At 38.6% G+C, this 19,384-nt stretch overlaps 1 protein-coding gene across 16 annotated transcripts in view; it reads right to left on the bottom strand.

Moving 5' to 3' along the window:
- Positions 1 to 8,729: 8,729 nt before the first annotated feature.
- The window catches only part of map2 (microtubule associated protein 2), a 149,459-nt gene continuing 138,804 nt past the window's right edge, over positions 8,730 to 19,384 (bottom strand). For all 16 annotated transcript variants that reach the window (XM_031892777.1, XM_031892782.1, XM_031892781.1 and 13 more), the window contains 3 exons: positions 18,146 to 18,227; positions 15,830 to 15,942; positions 8,730 to 12,504 (listed from right to left, as the gene is read on the bottom strand). In XM_031892777.1, coding sequence (XP_031748637.1) covers positions 12,289 to 12,504; positions 15,830 to 15,942; positions 18,146 to 18,227 — 411 coding nt within the window. In that variant the 3' untranslated portion in view covers positions 8,730 to 12,288. The remainder of the gene's footprint in view (positions 12,505 to 15,829; positions 15,943 to 18,145; positions 18,228 to 19,384) is intronic.

Below are 19,384 nucleotides of genomic sequence, written 5' to 3'. Positions count from 1 at the left end.
ACTCCGGCCCCCAATTCACACAAACAGAAGCAATACAGGTGTGAGCGCACTTCACTAATTGCTTGATATTTAGGGTACTGCGATGCCTTTCTCTCTTGCAGATCTAACACTGTTTTCATTTACTTATAATGCTTAAAAAAAGTCACAGTTGCAGAAGATACATTTTATATAATATTCTTTTTGCCATCCCAATCAACTCTGCTTTGCCTCACCTGCTTTAATCTTATTATGCTTACCAGCCATCAGCAATGTGCTGGAAATTGTAGTTAATATCTAGACAATTACAAGTTACCCTGTCCTGTTGACCTTGCCTTTAGAGACAGCTCTACAGTCATATTTCATGTCAAATCATTCATTTGCAAGGAAATCTTAATAGCTTACACTATTACATTATTGAAATTCTGCTGCCGGCATTATAGTTGGGTTAAAATGTCCCTTTTTATGGAAACTCAGTAAGGACTTAAATCATAGCCAGGAAAGGCAATAGAAACCATTTGGGGTTTCAGCCTCCAATAGAGTCACGTCACTGCATATATTCAGATGTCAGAGTCTTGGTCAATATCTGTACTCTCCCTACATGATTGTGCCCAAGGCCAGTTATTTGCCTTCACTTTTGTTGAGTCAAATTTATTGTCTGCTAGTAGTGTGAAACAACTCTTGTTATAGAATTTTGCACAGTAATAACTGAATTAGGAATATGATTATTAATTAAAAGGAAAAATTATTTATCCCATTAAATCTAATAGGGGGTTAGTGATGTGCTTAAAAGCAAGAACACATACACTGTAACTAGCTCAGGGACCTATTTATCACAGTGGTTGGTGACAAAGTCAAATATAATACTAAGGGAAACATAATGCATCTCTGTCTATAAATAAGGAATTCACTAGACCCAACAGACATTCAGAAAGGAGTGTAATTCATCTTGGGTATTCTCAGTGGATATTGGATCTGCTGTTCTAGCAGCAAAGACATTAAACCGGATTGCCACATACCAATAAATGCATAACAACAACACCCCACACTTGCTGGCTCAGGTATAATAAATACACAGCTTTTTTATATGCCCTGTATATACAAATATCTTTATTTATAAAGTGCTACTTATGTAAACAGTGCTGTAAAGTAGAATAGATTAATACAAACGGGGTTATTAAAATAATAAGAAATAAATACAAAGTATAACAATAAATACAAATAAATACAAGGTACAGTTGCAATAAGTTAAGAGTCAAAGAAACAAGAGGATGGATGGAGGTCCCTGCTCTGTAGAGCTTGCAGTCTAGATGGGAGGGTAACTTACAGACACAAATAGGCAAATATAAGTGCTGTAGGTCACGGTGGGTGACACTGCAAAAAAAGTGCTAGTTCCCAGATCAAGTTTAAAAAAAATGAGGGAGGATTCCCTACGGAGGAAATCAGGGAGGGCATTCCAAATGTAAGGGGCAGCAAGGCAGAAAGGTTTAAGGCAGGAAGCAGTAGTAGTAGTGGGGGGGCGCAACCAAGTGGCTGCTCTGCGAGGAACGATGGAGTCGGCCAGGAATGTATGGAGACACAAGGGTAGAGATGTAGTGAGGGGCAGGGGAATGGAGGGCTTTAAAGGTTAAGAGAAGGAATTTGTAAGATATTGTTAATAGGAAGCCACAATAAGGACTTTAGCAGTGAAATGGCCTGAACTCTCCTGGATGAGAGGAGGAGAATTCTGGCAGCAGTATTTAATATAGACTGTAGGGGGGAAAGATGGAAGTTAGGGAGGCCGGTTAGTAGAAGGTTACAGTAGTCAAGTCGGGATAGGATGAGAGCATGCATGAGCAGCCTAGCTGTTGCAGTAGAAAGAAAGGGACGGATTTTGGCAATATTGCGTAAGTAAAAGTGACAGGTTTTGAAAGTGGTGTTAATATGGTCAGAGAAGGAGAGACAAGCATCAAAGATCACTGCCAAACAAAGTGCCGAGCCAACAGGGTTGATGAGTATGCCATCAATAGAGATAGAAAAGGGGGGAGTAGGACCAGGCTTAGTCGGAAAGATCATTAGTCCAGTTTTTGTTAGGTTTAGTTTGAGGTGGCGTTGATTCATCCAATTGGAGATAGCTAGGAGGCAGTTAGATATTAGAGTCTCAGTTTCAACTGTTAATGAAGGGGTTAATGCCTTAAATATCCATGTGATATATGGCACTTTCCCAAAACATTTGGTGCCACTCATGCAATTAGTCCCTGTCATAATCACAAAGATTAAAGCAGATAAAGGAAATACATACCAGTTAAAGAATAACATTTGGCTATTATAAAAAAAATGTGGTGTTGCAGCTGGAAAGGTTATAAGCATAGCAAGAAAAAGTGATGTGGTTCAATAGACAGGGCTGGCATGAAACAAGAGGACCCACTTCACAAATTGAGAAAACAAATGGAAAATAGCCCTGAATCAAGTATTATTAACCTACAATACACACTATGGTGGTGTCTGAGAGATGTAGCGCAATACCCAGCATTGTGGAAATGGTGTGATAGGAACCTTAGATTGTAAACTTTACTTGGGTAGGGACTGATGGGATTGATGTATAATATCTGTAAAATGTTGAGGAATATGTTGGAATTGGCACCAGTTTTTTAATCCAGGGTATTTAAATGGGGGCTGTACACTGTTGAGGCATCTTGAGAAAGGTCCAGGTTATGTGACCGACAATTCTGCACTAATAAAGTATTATTTTTGTTTCATTACGAAGTTCTGTGAGTGCTGTGTCCATTCCTCGGTTATGTTTTGATATCCATACTTGGCACCCAAGCATTTACGGATTTTTATGGTGTGTGCCCCTTTTTTACTATGGTATATATCTATATATACAGTATACATATATATATATATATATATATATATATATATATAAAAATAATCTCATAGAAAGCACTCACGGAAAAAATATAAAAATAGAACAATTTATTACATCAAAAGGTCTACGCGTTTCGATCCGTATAGGATCGTCATATATATCCATATATATGGACTGAAAAGACCAAGCTCTGTCTGGATCACACTCTTCAAGGTAAGTAGCACCTACAGTAACTCCAAGAAGAACTCAGAATATAAAGTTGTGGCCCTGCTATGGGATACCATATGAAAAGACAAGTTTTGTCCCTCTACAGACTCTACAGGGAATTATTTTTATATTCATATTTAAGGCCCCTAACCACATGTAAGGAGGGCTCCTGAGGCAACTACTTCTCATTTACCCTGGTTTCTGCAATGAGAGACATACAGTACAACATTTTTCAGTAAGTGGGAAAGACTTGATTCTACAGTCAGTACATTGTACTGTCACTAAACTAATTTCCACTAGCAGTCTCTTCCCAGCATGTAATCATGAAAAAAGCAAAGTCTGGGTTAAATAAAGAGAATAATACATTATTTCATTCCATCCAAAATGTTTTCCTTCTGATTTGCTCTTTTATATTCAACCTGTAGCCATTTTCTGCATCTTTATCTGTGCCCATGGGAACAAGGCTGCCTTCTACTAACTGACTGCCTGTGTCTGACTCACAGAGTTGCCATAGTTACATCTCCAGACCAGCTCCAGAATAAATTAGCTGCATGCACTGAGTGGTCAGTTCTGTAACTGAATTCCACATTGCTTTGCCACGGGTTGATTTTCAGGATTTTGGAACAAACTGTGAGCTTTTAATTTCAGAGGCTGACCCCAAAGCTGAGCATTTAGACCTAAATCTTGGCCTCTTAGGGCAACGGGACTGCATTTCAAATCACAAATAGTGTCACATAGTACAGGATATCTGATTCTATTGTTTAAAAAAAACCTCAACTATTGCAAAGGTCTCAGGAAGAATTGTTATAAAAGAAAGGTCTAGTATAAATGAAATCCACTCAGAGACAGTACCAAGAATAGGTTAACCTAGTCTTACACCCTCTAGTGACAATATTGCTCAGTATTTTATAACTGAAAGAACCATAAGACATACTCTGCATGCAGTGTTCCCAGGGGTGGGAATTTGGCACCCCTTTGTAAAAATACAAGTTGCTATTATGTAGCAGGGATATATACTATTTACAGAAGCTCATTGATCATAGATCATAAAATCAACTCATTGCAAACTATGGGTGGAGATATGATAATCCCTGGCAGTTTTAGCGGGGGGGGGGTTGCTCTAAAAATTGGTAGGAGGAGTTCCCTAAGGGGGAGTTTCCTGCTATGTACATTGCCACTTTATGAAGATTAAGCCTGTTAACACAGTAATATATAAACACATTATTTAACAAGGTGCAACGCTGAAATGCTTGTGGGTTCCGGTGTTACGTTAGAGTGAACTGTACAGTTATAAAATGAGCTCTGTCATTTTTGCTTTTATGACACATTCAAATGTTTTACTGAAAATAAGAATGGGAACTTTATATATGTTATTCTCACTGATGTGTTTTCGAAACCAGAATATATATTTACTATTAAATCTCGAGTAATAAAAAAATATAAAGAAAACACCTTTTCTCCCTGCAGTCAGTAAGTGGCATATGTGGGATGAAAAGCCTTACGATTCATCAGCCTGATATTTAATTAAAAATAAAAGCCATAGAGCAGAGTGTGGCTGCTTGTGAGAGAGACGGGTTGCTAGGGCTGAGCTGCCACTGGCTGTAGTCATATTAAGAGCAGCACAGAAAGAGCCTGTAAGGGGGAGGATGGGGCAGCGAGAAAAAGAGTGATTACAGTGAAAAACATACATAGAGAGGGAAGAACAATGGATTATGAGAAATAATCCTCAGAAACATGAAAATAATGCCTTTCATCCTGAGAGCGCTAAATAACCTCACAGAACTGGTATCACTACTCTAGGTTATATTCCTTTCAAGCAGGACACTCTATTCAGTGCTGCACTGGGGTGTTTTATCACTTGTGTGACATCTACAAGCTTTGCTATTTATGTTACTGTTTTGAAAAGATATAATTATAGGTTTTGAAGAAAGTTAGTGGGCAGCAGATCATTTACTTCTTTCTCTTCTGTATAAAATAAAATAAAATAGATGAATGACTTGTGCCGGACTGTTAATTCATGCTTAAATACAGGGCTCCCTAACCCCACTCATCACTGCCCTCTTTGGCACACTTTTCAGTTCAGTACAAGGTGCAGAGCACAATAAGCAATATGCTATGGGTAGGAGCAAGCATATGATGCTTAAGGGAACCATTATGTGTGCCTTACCTCTCCATCTCTTGGGCCCACCCATACGTAAATGAGCCCTTATGTCTTTTCTGTTATAAAGCTACAAAAAACAAATTAAGTGTATTTATCAATCACATTTAGCAAAGAAAATACAGTTAAGTAAATCCTCTGTTTTTATTATATAGACCTAGAAATACTGTAGGTTGGAAATCCACTAGCAGATTTGGAGGCCTTTCACAATAATTATATGTAAAGCCCCTGCACGACAGCCTCTTAGCTGCTGGACTCTCATGTTACAAAACAGTAATGATAATATTGGTTTCTACTTTCAAGCTGTTTAGGTAGTCCATATCTCCTCATAATTGGCCTAAGCTCTAGTTTGTGCCCCAATGAAAATACAAAGAAGAGAGTATCACAAAGGGTCCAATGCTAAACAGAGTTGCTTATATTATTAAAAGTGTAGTGGTCACGTGTACAACATGTCTATAGAAAGCTGTTATTTGCTGCTTTAAAATAATCCTACTTGTCAGCTCTTCTTGACCCTGCTTGACCAAGAAATTAGAATTGGTAAGAGCTTTATGAAGGAAAACTTTGCTTGACGCTTCCAATTTCATACATTTGTCTGTTCTTTGTCATTGCTAGAATCTGGTTTTACTGGACTTGTTTTCAAAATATTAAATACATAGTAACATGGCATTGTGTTTGTTCAAAAGAAATTTTGGCTCCCATATTATTCTTCTTTTCCACATGCTTCATGTCACCATCCTCACCTTTAATTTTTATGAAGTGTATAATTTGGTTTCCAACATCTACTGCAAACCCAGCTGTCCCCACATCAAGTGAGTACATTCAATTAGATGTTATCACTGCCTTTCTTCTACCCTGTCCTGATCTTTAGAGAATGCTCATTTTGGAGAGTGTTTCCTTATTGGCTTGTACCGTGCTGAGCAAAATGGCACCACTGGGAGCTGCCAGATTGAATAGATTGTGTAGGATCTAAATAAATTGTCATTGTCCCATGAGAACTCCCTGCATCCAGTGGAAGCTAAGGCTTAAATAACTCCCATGGGCAGGTGATAAAGCACTTAGAATCACTTCCAATTTATTTAAAAGCCAATGGCCTGCAGGTGCACCCACGTCAGGCTTTTGTTGCTCAAAAACCTGATAACGAATATTTTGTTCCAATCAACCACAATTATAGATGAAGGCTGTTAAAATTGACTGGGGAGAGAATCTGAGCATTTTGTTGGCTGCCCTGGGAGTTATTAATCACTTTCGTGAGTGTCAAGATTTTTTACATGTGTACCATTGGTCTAAAATGTATAAAAAATATTAAATACTTAATGTATACTCGTAGACTATATTGGTCTGACCATGCCTTTGAAAGACGTGTCTTTGATCATTTATTTGTGAAAAAGAAATATTAATAACAGCTGATTCCTGTTTGTCAGCAATTCACTAAAATCATTAGGGGGTCATGTAATAAAAGGCACTAAGTTTGCCCAGGAGCATTAACCCATAGTAACCAATCAGCAGGTAGCATTTACTTGTCACCTGTTTAAAAACAAACTACTGATTGGTTGCTGTGGATTACTGCTCCTGGGCAAACATATGCTTTTATTACACATGGGGGATATTGTACTATATAGCTCTTCTCTTGCTATGCAATGTTGTGTTCTACCACCCTGTTGGAGGTTGCACCCACTGCTGCATACAACTTGTTTACATAAACAAATATATAAAGTACCTTTAAATGTACGTACAGACAGATTAATAAGGGGTGTTAGGCATGTACCTAAGGGGCGATTTCGGCAAATTGCGGCACCACGTATGCCATCCCACAGGCGATTTACATTCTAGCCAAGGTGCACATGTTGCACTAGCCTAAATTTATCAGGGGGCATGAACCACAGATTAGGGAGTTGAATCAGGATAAGCTTTGACAACAGTTTACATTTTTCCAGTAATTTTCCTGTATTTGCTCCCTATGCTGAAGGTCTGGGCCATGTGCACATATTTTTTACTTTATTACACTGGATTTCTTTGTAATACGATATTGAATTTTTCCTGCTCTTGCACAGTTCCCTGATTTGGTCATTGTCCTTAATCCTTCTGCAGCAGTAGGTGCTGAAGAAGCTTTCCTCATGTCCAAGGACCCAAATTCACCAGGCCCAAACTTACAGAACCTGGCACTGCATTTATACTGCTGTGCTTTCTAGTGGTATTGAACATGAAGTTAGCACTGAACCACACATTTAGTATCCAGGCATTCTGGGAACATTCAGGGGGTGGAGAATGGGTGTGGCATATTGTGGGCATAATTAGCAGTGTGGTGGCTTAAGGGGCCAAAATGCCTGTGCCTGTAGGCACCTGAAGATATACAAGGCCTTTTTCTGTAGGCAGTAGTGACCTTTTAATATGCAGGTAAGGTGGCCGACCGGATTGCCTGGGGCCCCGGTTGACTTGGTCCGCCCCTGCCAAGAGCACAAACCAAATTGTGTATAAGAAGGTGGAAATAAAGAAATGAATTCAGACCATGACAAGCAGTTTTATTTTGCAAAACGATCACTATACAGCAACAAGTACATCTGCAAATTGGATTGAAAAACATAAACTAACTACCACCAGCCATTCGTTGAACACCTCTTTATCTGTACCCCAGGGATATATAGTTACTGGGCAGGGGGTTATACCCCAGGGATATATAGTTACTGGGCAGGGGGTTATACCCCAGGGATATATAGTTACTGGGCAGGGGGTTATACCCCAGGGATATATAGTTACTGGGCAGGGGGTTATACCCCAGGGATATATAGTTACTGGGCAGGGGGTTATACCCCAGGGGTATATAGTTACTGGGCAGGGGGTTATACCCCAGGGGTATATAGTTACTGGGCAGGGGTTATACCCCAGGGATATATAGTTACTGGGCAGGGGGTTATACCCCAGGGATATATAGTTACTGGGCAGGGGGTTATACCCCAGGGGTATATAGTTACTGGGCAGGGGGTTATACCCCAGGGGTATATAGTTACTGGGCAGGGGGTTATACCCCAGGGGTATATAGTTACTGGGCAGGGGGTTATACCCCAGGGATATATAGTTACTGGGCAGGGGGTTATACCCCAGGGGTATATAGTTACTGGGCAGGGGGTTATACCCCAGGGATATATAGTTACTGGGCAGGGGGTTATACCCCAGGGATATATAGTTACTGGGCAGGGGGTTATACCCCAGGGATATATAGTTACTGGGCAGGGGGTTATACCCCAGGGGTATATAGTTACTGGGCAGGGGGTCAGGATTATGCACCCCTGGAAACAGAGCACAGGGGGCGATGCAGTATTTTTCCCATTTGCTAAAGTTGAGAGGTGGATTTCACTGGTCTTTGAAGGTTACATTACTGAGTGCATTTTGCACACCCTAGAAAGTACTAATCCATTTGAATAAAAAAGTAAATACAGCTGGTTTTCATAGTAGAGTCTGCAATACCCTGGAACCTTAAAATCCCAACCCATTTCCCCAGTAGAAAATGGGTTCTTTACATACTTGCAGGCCCAATTTAAATAAAATAAAAATATTTACTTTATTGTATTGCAATTATAAGCAGAATTGGTACACAGTGAAGCTGGGCTGAATGTATTTAAACACTATAAGGGGCAATTGTTTACCCTTAAATGAACACTGTCCAAAAATGTTTTAGTAAATGATGTGCATTTATCGTTATCTTACAATGAGAAACGGCACAGCCACCGATGACCCTGCTGCTTAGCCAGTGCATTAAATATACTGTAAATGATTGCCACCAATATCAAAATTGCCATGGTCAGCATTTTTTACTTAATGAGGAGTGATAGATCACAATGTAAAAAAGGCAGCTCTAGAGCAAAACTCTCAAAATATACATATCAATCAAAAATGTATTCACTATGATATACTGCAGCCGATTTGCTCCTGTGCTGCACGTTTGCCTTCATGCATATGTAGTTAGAACACTGTAGCAACTAGCATTGTATTTTTACAGTAAAACAGAAGGGTTGGTATCTGACTTTGCGCCAGGAGATCCTCACTTGAATAAGCGTTGGGTGCAAAGGGCCATTTCACCTAGAACCTACTTGAATTAACTCCACTGCTTCTATATTCTGTTGATGTGTAAATGCCATCTATATATATATATATAACCTAAAATGCTTAGGAAATATGGGCGATTAACTGCACTGGATAGTAGAAGTACAGAAGCAAAGCATAGTTGTAATTCATAAGGATATTAAAGTGGAGTGGAAAATCATTTTGTTCTCTCTATGCTGGATAAAATAGCCACTTTGCTCGATAAAGTTGTTGCTGGGTACCTTGCTCTTAGCAACACAAGTATATAGATGGGAATATTCTTCCATTCAGATTAAGAAGGAACAACATTCTTCAAACTTGGCCAGGTGCTTGCATTTTATAACTAGGTTTCTGTATAGACAAAAGGAGACTAGTTGTTCCTTCACTAACATAACCAATGCTTGCCCATTAATGAAGGCTATGCTCCCTCTGTAAATTAATATTAAAAGATAGAAACTGGATGCACATTATATGTCTCTGATAATTAATTTGCCTATTTGTGGGCAATACTGTGATGTATCGATGTATCTGCAGTGCATATAAATATATATATTGATATATATTTGATGACAGTGTGAGAAAGTGCAAGCACCTCAGGCTATTGCAGTGATTAATGATGTGTGGTTCTAGGCATTTGGTTCCTGCAAGGTCCTGTTTTAAATGGCCCTTCAACAAAATTTACTATTGTACCAATTACAATTTAGTATTATCTATTCTGAATTTCAGTGACTTATAGTCACTAGGGCTATATTTCTGCTCTAGTTCAAACTGGTACCAGACACTTTTATTGATCTGATCAGGATGTGACAAAAAGGAATATGAAACGTTGCCTGTTGGTGGCTTCTACTGATATATGCTAATATAAATGGTCTACTTTCAAGGCACCTTCATACTAAAAAACTTTTTAACAGGCCATTTTCATAGGCTAAAAAGTCTTGGTCTCTAATATAACATATGCTCCTGCCCTCTTTGTGCAGAGTTGAATGTACCTCACATCTGCTCTGCTCAAACACACTGGTATGGTCATAAATGGGAAATCAATCACTATAAAGGGTGTGGCTCTGTCTCTCTGCCCGACAAGCCTAATCTGTCAGTTATACCTTTTTTATTGCTGGGAACTGTGTAGCAACAGTTGCAAAGCCACAGACCAGAGATACTGATATGTTATATGACACTAAATATGCCAGTAATGTGGGTTGGCATGCAAGCTCAGTCTGTTCACTGAGGAAGTGCAGCTTTTTAAAAATGCCATCTAAACCTTTAGCAATATACTGGTTAGAAAAACTGAAATGACACAGCATATGTCCCCTCGCTGAATCTATGAATCCTTTGATAAACTTAAGAGGCATTTGCAGAACATTAACTCAGACCAGTTCTGGTGCGGAAAGCCTGCTACCCATTAAGAGGCAAGCTACTTTGACATAAAGAGTACAATCAAACATTCACTGATATAGATGCAAAACTGTCCACAGTTTGATACAATGTAATACAGCTGAAACTTGGCTACTACTTACTCTAAATTATTCCAGAGCCTAAAACTTTTACAAACAAGTCTTGTAATCACTCTCCCCTAATACTAATATGTCAACCTGCTTACAAAAGTGCAATCTTGATGCAATTTCAGCTTTAACAAATGGGGAACATAAAACAGGCACAGCCTTGTTTGTGATTCTCTCTTAGAGGGAATAAGGAATAAGACAAATTATAGGGGTGAAATCCAGAATTGACTCACACTGCAGCCCTTTAAAAATGAGGCGCTCGAGGAAAGCAAAGTCACTTTGTTTTTGTACTATCCTAGCAAAGAAGTTGAACCAAGACAGCCAACGCTCCCCAGCACCCCATAAAGCAATTTCATGCTAAAGAGCTCTGCGATTTTTTCTGTTTTAGTTTTTACTTTTTTTCTTTTTTTTTTATACGTATATATATTTTTGTAGGTTTTTTTTTTGTTCATTTTTACATAGGAAAAAAGAGAAGCTTCCTAACATTAAATTATGCCTACCTAAAATTGCTTTACCAAATGGTGCAACAGACACAGATACTGTGAGTAAGAAATGAAAGGTTTCAAGTTTATGAAAGGTTTGGGAGAGTGAATGAAAATATGGCCACAGAGAACTATATATACATCTATAATAATAATACTGTATCAAACAGGAAGGAAAAAAATTGGTGGAAATGTTTGCCTATGCACAAAGCTAATTGTTATTTTTGATGAGCTCTTCTGCTTGAAAGGGCTTGCACTTTATTGCCTTGAAACGCAGCACAGGCCTTTTGAGCAGCCAAGAGGCTACCTAATATATATAGTTTCCAGTCTTAAAACAAGTGCTTTTATGTTGGCAGTGTCTCCCCTTACAACACTGGCTCCCTATTTCCTTTGATGCACATTTTCCATGTTGGTGGTACCTTTTTCACCACAGTGAAACGGCCATCTTTATTTGAACGTGTGTGTGTCTGTGTACCTATTCTCCTCTCAGCCTCAAAAGCAGAAAGCATTAATAGGATCATTTTCCTACTGGGACTGTTTCAATGGTGCAAGAGCTGGACCAGTATCAAACTGAACAGGGAGATGAGCAGCCTTTCTGACTATACATGGCTCTTATGCAAACTTTGTTCAGATGGTTGGCAGGCACATGTTGAACTTACAACAAGAAATGTAGGGCTCCATGCAAGTATAGTCAAGAGCAGTGATTTAGGTTATGCTTTGGGATTCTCCTAATATTGTCTTCCAAGCTTGCTATTCTTCCAATTACTGATGATAAACTACTGTGAAAATACCTTTAATTATTTTGCCAGGAACTCTACTCTGTGAGTAGCATATGAGAGATCATTATGAATATCATGTAAAAACCCTACAATTATTTAGGTTTAGTGTTTGGTTTATTTTTTATAGGGATCTGGTAAGAAATGGATGACACCTGCTCTGAGCCCAAATCCTGCCAAGAGCTCATGCTTTAAATATAATCATTAATATTCATAATATTCTTATAATTATTTAATTTCATTCACTGCTAAAGTGGAACATTCATAAGCCCTGTTTCGCCAGGGCTGCAGTGACATCTTCTGCTAAAGTAGCAAGCTGTGGAGATTCTAAGAGATTGATGCTTCCAGAAGAGGACACATTGCTAAGACGTCGAGGAGAGGCAGCACTTGAACGGCCTGGGGATTGGCTGACGATTTCAGCTCCGTGGTCTACGCGGGCTTTTGCTTGCTCTCTGAAATGCAGCTTCTGGCTGTCAATCTGCAGTGGAGAAAAAATGAAGATACATCAAAATCAGACTTACTAAATAATTGTATATTTGCAGATGACACAAAACTCTGCAGACCAGTCAATTCTAACCAGGATGTGGGATCCTTCCAGCAGGATCTTGACAAACTGGCAATCTGGGCGGCTAAGTGGCAGATGATGAGATTTAATGTGGATAAATGTAAGGTCATGCACCTGGGATGTAAAAATATGCAAGCCCCGTATATCCTTAATGGGACTGCACTAGGCAAATCCATAATGGAGAAAGACCTTGGAGTCCTTGTAGATAATAAACTTCCCCCTGGAATTTTGCATAACTCTCAGCTGTTTTACAGCTCACAGCCCACTGTTCCCAGCTGTTTAAATGTCCCATGTTGCTCTGCTTGTCTTTGGTTCCGCTAAGCTTCTTGCGCCTCAAGAAAAAATACAAGATGGCCATATATTACACTGTGGAACACATAGCAATCTTGGATCTTTTACGGAAGCCAGGCAGAGAGAGTGTGAGAAAGACAAGAAATGTGGCAAAAGCACGAAAGAACTTTGTTGTTGAAATTCTGCCTCTGCAAGTGTAGATGAGGGAATGTTTTCAATCGATTGATTTACGCATTCATCTTACTGGCATGGCCGGAGTTAATGGAGTGTTCATTGGCCATTTCTACAGTGATACTGGCATGTCTGCAGTAAATATGCAGATATTCTATTTTCTGTAGTAATTATACTGGCATATCTAAGGATAATATTTTAGTTAGATTTTTTAATTTAGTGATTATACGGACTGGGGTTAATATGCTTGTTATCTACTTTATATAATAATTATATTGGCAAATCTGGGGTATGTTTTTGTAAAATTGGTGTGGTATTTTGGGGCCAAAATTTTTTCACAGCGCTGGATGTAGCTGATCTTTTTTTTTCTCTTTCTGTTTTTATATGTTGGGAGGTATGGATTCAAACAGGGCCAGTGGCCCCATTTACTAGCTACCCTACATGATAGCTGACAGCCCCCTTACCTCTCTTCTGGGCCCTGCTGGCAGCTCACTGCCCGAAAACTCTTTCTTTTTAAGCAAGAAAAAATGTAAAGATGGCCGCTCGTTTGACTGTACAATGCCTGGCCATCTTTAGCCATTAAGGAAGTTTCAGCTATGCAGGAGGCAGAGCCAGACAAGCAACAGTAGTCATGCTAGGCAATGCTTTTAATCTATTCATTTTTAGCAGAGCTCTCCCTGGTGTATTTGGGGCTATGTTATGTGGGGTATGTTGTCAGTTGTTTGCAGGGATCTTTCTGCCGTGTGTGGATGTAGTTCATGTGCTTATAATGCATTTCTTCAGCAGTGATCTTACTGGTATGGGTAATTATGGCTAAAGGGTGGGGCAAAGCACAATGCAGTTTTGGGGGTATCTCAGGCAACGTACAGTAGGTCCCACATTTTGTTGAGACAGCCTCATCCATGCTGATCCATGTACATAGTGGGAAATGGGGGCAGCAAAACCTGTAAGGGGTGCTAGTGGCGGTTGCAGCAACAGGTGCACTTATGTGTATGGTGGTTCCCTGGGGTTTCTGTGTGAGACACTGCATGACACTGTGTTAGAATATGGTTCTGCATCACAGAAAAACTCACCCACTTTCTATTCATTCCTATGAGATTTTCAGTAGTGTATTTATCAATAGATGAAAGTCATAATTCGCCATTTGATAAATGCGTTTCTGAAAATTCCATAGGAATGAAAAGAAGGTGGGTGAGTTTTTCTGTGGTAAATCTAATCTCACATTTTGCTAAATATGTGTGAGTTGGCTGACATGCATGCATGTGTGCATTATTGTGTCATAAGTAAGGGGGGGGAGCATGGTTATTTGTAGCTGCTGCACCAAAGAAACCCACCAAATCCCTGTCTGAGCCCCTCTATTTATTCTGTGTGTATTTTCCCATTAGGAGTATATTTATTATAGTGTGTAAGCCAAGCTTTTGTTTTCCAACTTGTAGGTGAATGTTCAAATCTAATTACTAACTGGTTGCTATGGGCAACAACACAGATGATGTTGGCTTACACACTAAAATAAATATGCCCCAAAGTCTCTTATGTTCTGGCTCTTCCAGTGATTGGCAGTTCTGTTCCTGTTTGCCCCATAACTTTGCTATCTTTGCCCTCCCCGTAGGTTATTCTCTGTGGACACCCATGGTCCCAGCATCACCATGACAGATAAATATCGCCAGGGGCATAGCAAAACCTATAATAGCCGTTCAGCAACTAGATGAACACGAGTGCTGTCTGCTTTCTCCTGTGTGAAAGCTGAGCGGTGACTGGCTACCTACTTCTAACTGTGCTTGTGGATAATGACAGTTTGCATAGAAAGTAAAGAAAATGAAAAATGATTTCTATACATTTATAGAACACTCCATATGTATATACATATATTTATAGAGATAATTAGAGTGTTGAAAAAAAAACTTTGCACCTTTTATTATATGATCACCTTTTGGGATTATCAACTAAAAGACCCTAATTTAGCCCAGATGCAGTAACCCATAGCAACCAATCACCAGGGAGCACTAGTCTTAAAGCAAAAATATTATTGGTTGCTACAGATTTCTGCACCTACGCAAACTTTAATTACATATGGGGGTTTGTCTTTTATTATACTCTCTACTTAAACGGCCCCCCTAGTTATACAGTTATGTAAGTTGTGCGTGACTGTATGGGCTTTGGCAATAAATGCATTTCCTACAAACTTGGCACTTAGTTGTTGTCTTAGAAAAACAGGTGGTTTTTGATGACTTTGCCCCCTCTGGGAAATTCTTTGTAGACACACACAAAGAAAGTCATTGCATTTTTATAAACGGCACCACAAAAAAACATATTCTTATGACTTAGAGACTCATTTTCAAAATTCTGATATTAGTGGTTTAATGGTTTTCATCTCCACTAAAACCACAAATGTCATTTATTAAAAGATCCAAATTGAAAAGGCATGAACAAAAGAAACAAAAACGAAAAGAACACAAAAACACAAAGTAGCCCATAGGCAGTAATCAATAGCAACCAATCAGTGACTTATCGAAGCCAGCTGCAGGTAGAACAATGAATGCAATGGTTTGATTGGTTGCCATGGGTTACTGCCCATGGGCAATTTTGCCCAGTGTTGATAAATGACCCCCAATGTGTTGTTGTGTAATTAATATGATTTATAGTGCTAAAAACCATTATTCTTGAAAACAAAAAATATTAGTAAATAGGCCCATTACTATGACTTACAGAACACTGTCACAAAATCCTGTCATTTCCCTTCACAAGTATTACTTTCTTTACTGAAACGTTTTCTTACCTTGATGTTGCCTCCCCCTGGCGTATGATGGGCATTATCTAAAGAGCCAATTTTAGCATGCGCTTTCTCCTTGAAGTCAAGTTTTACGCTTTCAATCCTCACATGTCCACCACCTGTGCAAATAACATGAAATTCAGGCTTCTCAGTAAGACACAACTGGCCCCATGAAACAAAGAATGTCCCTCAGATTATTATGTAATAATAATCCTAAAGTAGTATATAATTTGCCATATTATAACAATGTAAATTGCTAAGGTAATATATCTAACACTGACGTGGGAGATGTTTCACACAGTTTTGTGGCTCTGTATTGTGTACGGTACCAAATATCTCTTATCACCAAATATCTACCACCTAAAAGTCGCAAAAAAGTTAAATAGTTATTAACGCAGTGATAGAAAACTGATCAGTGGGCTTTTAATGACTAGTTTATCACCTGGTAATAAAATATAGATTCTTCTTCCCTCGCTTGCAGCAAATAAACATTTTCATTCATATAGGAAATAAGAAAATATCTATCAATCCAACCAACTTTCTATGATAACATCTACTTTTTTGATAAATTTTAATTATACTGACTTTTTTCCCTTCGAGAAAATAGTCTCTTAACCCCAAAAATAACTTTTTGCCAAATAAAAGAAAACATAATTCCAAGCACCTTTCGAATGTGAGTTTATTGAAAATTTTTAGTGGTTTAAAAGTTATTTGTAAATGTAATTGCTATTGAAAGCAACATTTGCTGAACTCCTGGTTGTTACTTTTTAAACAATGTTGCAAAGGTCAGTCTCCTCCAGCAAGGCAGGTCTGTCTTTAAGTATCCAGACACTGACTGGAGTAATGGGATGGCCAAGTCTGAAAAAGCTAGTAGGTTTGTAAATATGCTAAATGACAACTTTTTATTTCAGGCGGTTCAAGAACCTACTAGGAATGATTCTATTTTGGACCTGGTGATATCTAATAATAATGAACTCATCTCTAACATTTGTGTGGGTGAGCATTTAGGGACCAGTAACCACAAAATGGTCTCCTTTGAGATAATGCTGCAGAGACAGCGCTATAAGGGAGTAACTAAAACACTCAATTTTAGACGTGCAGACTTTGCCAGTATAAGGGCATCTCTGCAATGTGTCAACTGGGAAAGGCTTTTCATAGGGTTAGACACAGAAGGAAAATGGAATATCTTTAAAACATTGCTTAGCAAGTTGGTTGATGAGAAAAAAGCAGAAATTTTGAACTCTTATTTTTCATCTGTCTATACATCTGAGGAGCCAGCTAATGAAGACTTCCCTTTAAATAGACCCAATTCTAGTAATATAGCTACTGACACATGGGTCATTCAGGAGGAAATTCAAAAGAGACTTGAACATATAAAGGTAAACAAAGGTCCAGGACCGGATGGGATTCATCCCAGGGTATTAAATGAGCTGAGCGCTGTGATTGCCAAGCCTCTTCACTTAATTTTTCAGGATTCATTGAGGTCTGGCATGGTGCCGAGAGACTAGTGAATTGCTAATGCGGTGCCGTTATTCAAAAAGGGATCCCATTCCATTCCAAAATTGGAAAACTGGGCAGCAAAATGAAAATGAGGTTCAATGTTGAAAAGTGCAAAGTTATGCACTTTGGTAGAAATAACATAAATGCAAGTTATACACTAAATGAATACAGTTAGTATTGATGTTGGATATGTATGATGTTGGTTTATGTATGTGAGTGTATAGATAGGTACAAAGTATAGGTTTGTGTGTGCTGGGTTCAATTGGAAGGGTTAAACTTAATGGGTCTTTTTTCAACTTTATGTAACTATATGTAACTATGTCAATCTGGTAGCTTGTTGTTACAAATGTCAAAGCCACAACAGAAAATGACTGCCAAAGTCTACGTCTAATACAATTATATATACAAATAAGTCAAACCATTGCTTAGAATTAGGTTCTATTTTATTAGGCAAAAAACAATATATTTTGGGTTGACGTGTCCTTTAAAGACTTAGCAGTCTGATCCTCCAGCAGCGTAGGAGGGATCAGGCAGATCTTTACTAGCAGCAAAAGCTACTAATGACTCATCTCTGCGGCAACAACGCCACTTCCCCCACAACACATTGCTCCCTTCTGAGCTTATTGAAATGTGCCATTTCTTTTATTAGACAATACAAGATTGCATGATGGATAGGGAGGAGAACAGGAGCAGAAACTATAATACTGCCTTAGATAAGACATTGTTTAAAACTATATTCAAAAGTTGTTCGGACTGAAACTGTTTTGTCTGTTTCCAAACACACTATTTTTGACAATTTTGGTGCTAATACCCATGTCTTACCTGGCTTGTGGCGTATATTCTTCAGTGACCCACATTTGGATGTAACATGGCTAAGGTTTATCTTCTTGCTTACAATCTGGACCTGACATACACAGAAGGATAGCATTAGATAAATGCAAAAGCGACAGATACTGAAAAAAAGTTGTGAAACTGGTGAAGTATCTGCAAAAAAGTGTTAGTATTGTTTTATTGAGGGAGTGAAAGTACAAGACTCCAGTGCAGCAAGCTTCCACTAAGCATTAGGACTGTGCAAATAGCTTTGAATTAAGAGGAGACCTAAGAAGTCTTTATCTTGAAAGCATTAGTAAAAAGGTTCAAAAGGATCAGTCTTAAGAATTCCCAGCACCTTGACCTTAAGCAAACATTGATGATTAAGAAGCTCAAATAATATCATACTTGGATTATTTTTATTTTCCAAGGGCAGCACCCCCATAAACATCAATCAGTTTAGTCTGATTTTTAATATGAGTTTTTTAACTCGATCATTTTTTTTCCACAAATGGAATTTGTTTTTATTGATCGCTAGCATATTTGCAAAAAAACGTGATCACGCCAATTTGTGGGAGCAAAAGTTTTTGCCAAAATCACATTATTCCATTAATTTGGGATGGATCCAAAAAGCCGCTCCTGGCAAGAGCCGAATTTTTGTTTTTTAAAACAGAAATTCGTCTCTGCTAGTGCAAAGAGTGCAATTGTGTTCTCTACACTAGCGATGCGGCCCCTGCAATACCCCCTTCAGCACTGTAAAGGTAATGCCCAGGGCCTCCAGCCCAGCATGTCTGACAATTGCAGAGAATCCTTTTGCTGTGTTGCTGAGTAGTGATGGGAGAAATTTTTGCCAGTTTTTTTTTTTTTTTTAAAGTCTCACCCATTGCACTGACTACAGACAGGTGTTGTAGAACTAATGAGCACTAATGGAAATTCTGTAAATTATTTTTCGTTTTAGGCCTTTTTAAAATTCAAGATCACTTTTTATCTGCAGTTTGAGAAAATCTCAATAAAAATATTTTCCAACGAGATATCTAGATATTGAGATTTATCAATCAAAAATTGCAATCTTGAATGGCAAAACTTGGCAAATAAAACCTGCTGAGCTTGGAATAGAAGTCAGTGGGAGGTGTGTTTGTACATTTGAGCTATTTTATTTTTCAAATTTGTTTAAACAGCCAAAAGGTTAAAAATGAATCAAACATTGTGATTTCCATTGTGATTGAGTTTTTTTGGCTTAATGCAGGTGAG

Source organism: Xenopus tropicalis, chromosome 9 (assembly GCF_000004195.4).
Source record: "Xenopus tropicalis strain Nigerian chromosome 9, UCB_Xtro_10.0, whole genome shotgun sequence".
Classification (NCBI taxonomy): domain Eukaryota; kingdom Metazoa; phylum Chordata; class Amphibia; order Anura; family Pipidae; genus Xenopus; species Xenopus tropicalis.
Note: the sequence above shows the minus strand (reverse complement) of the source record. Positions and strands in the feature narration are given on the sequence as shown.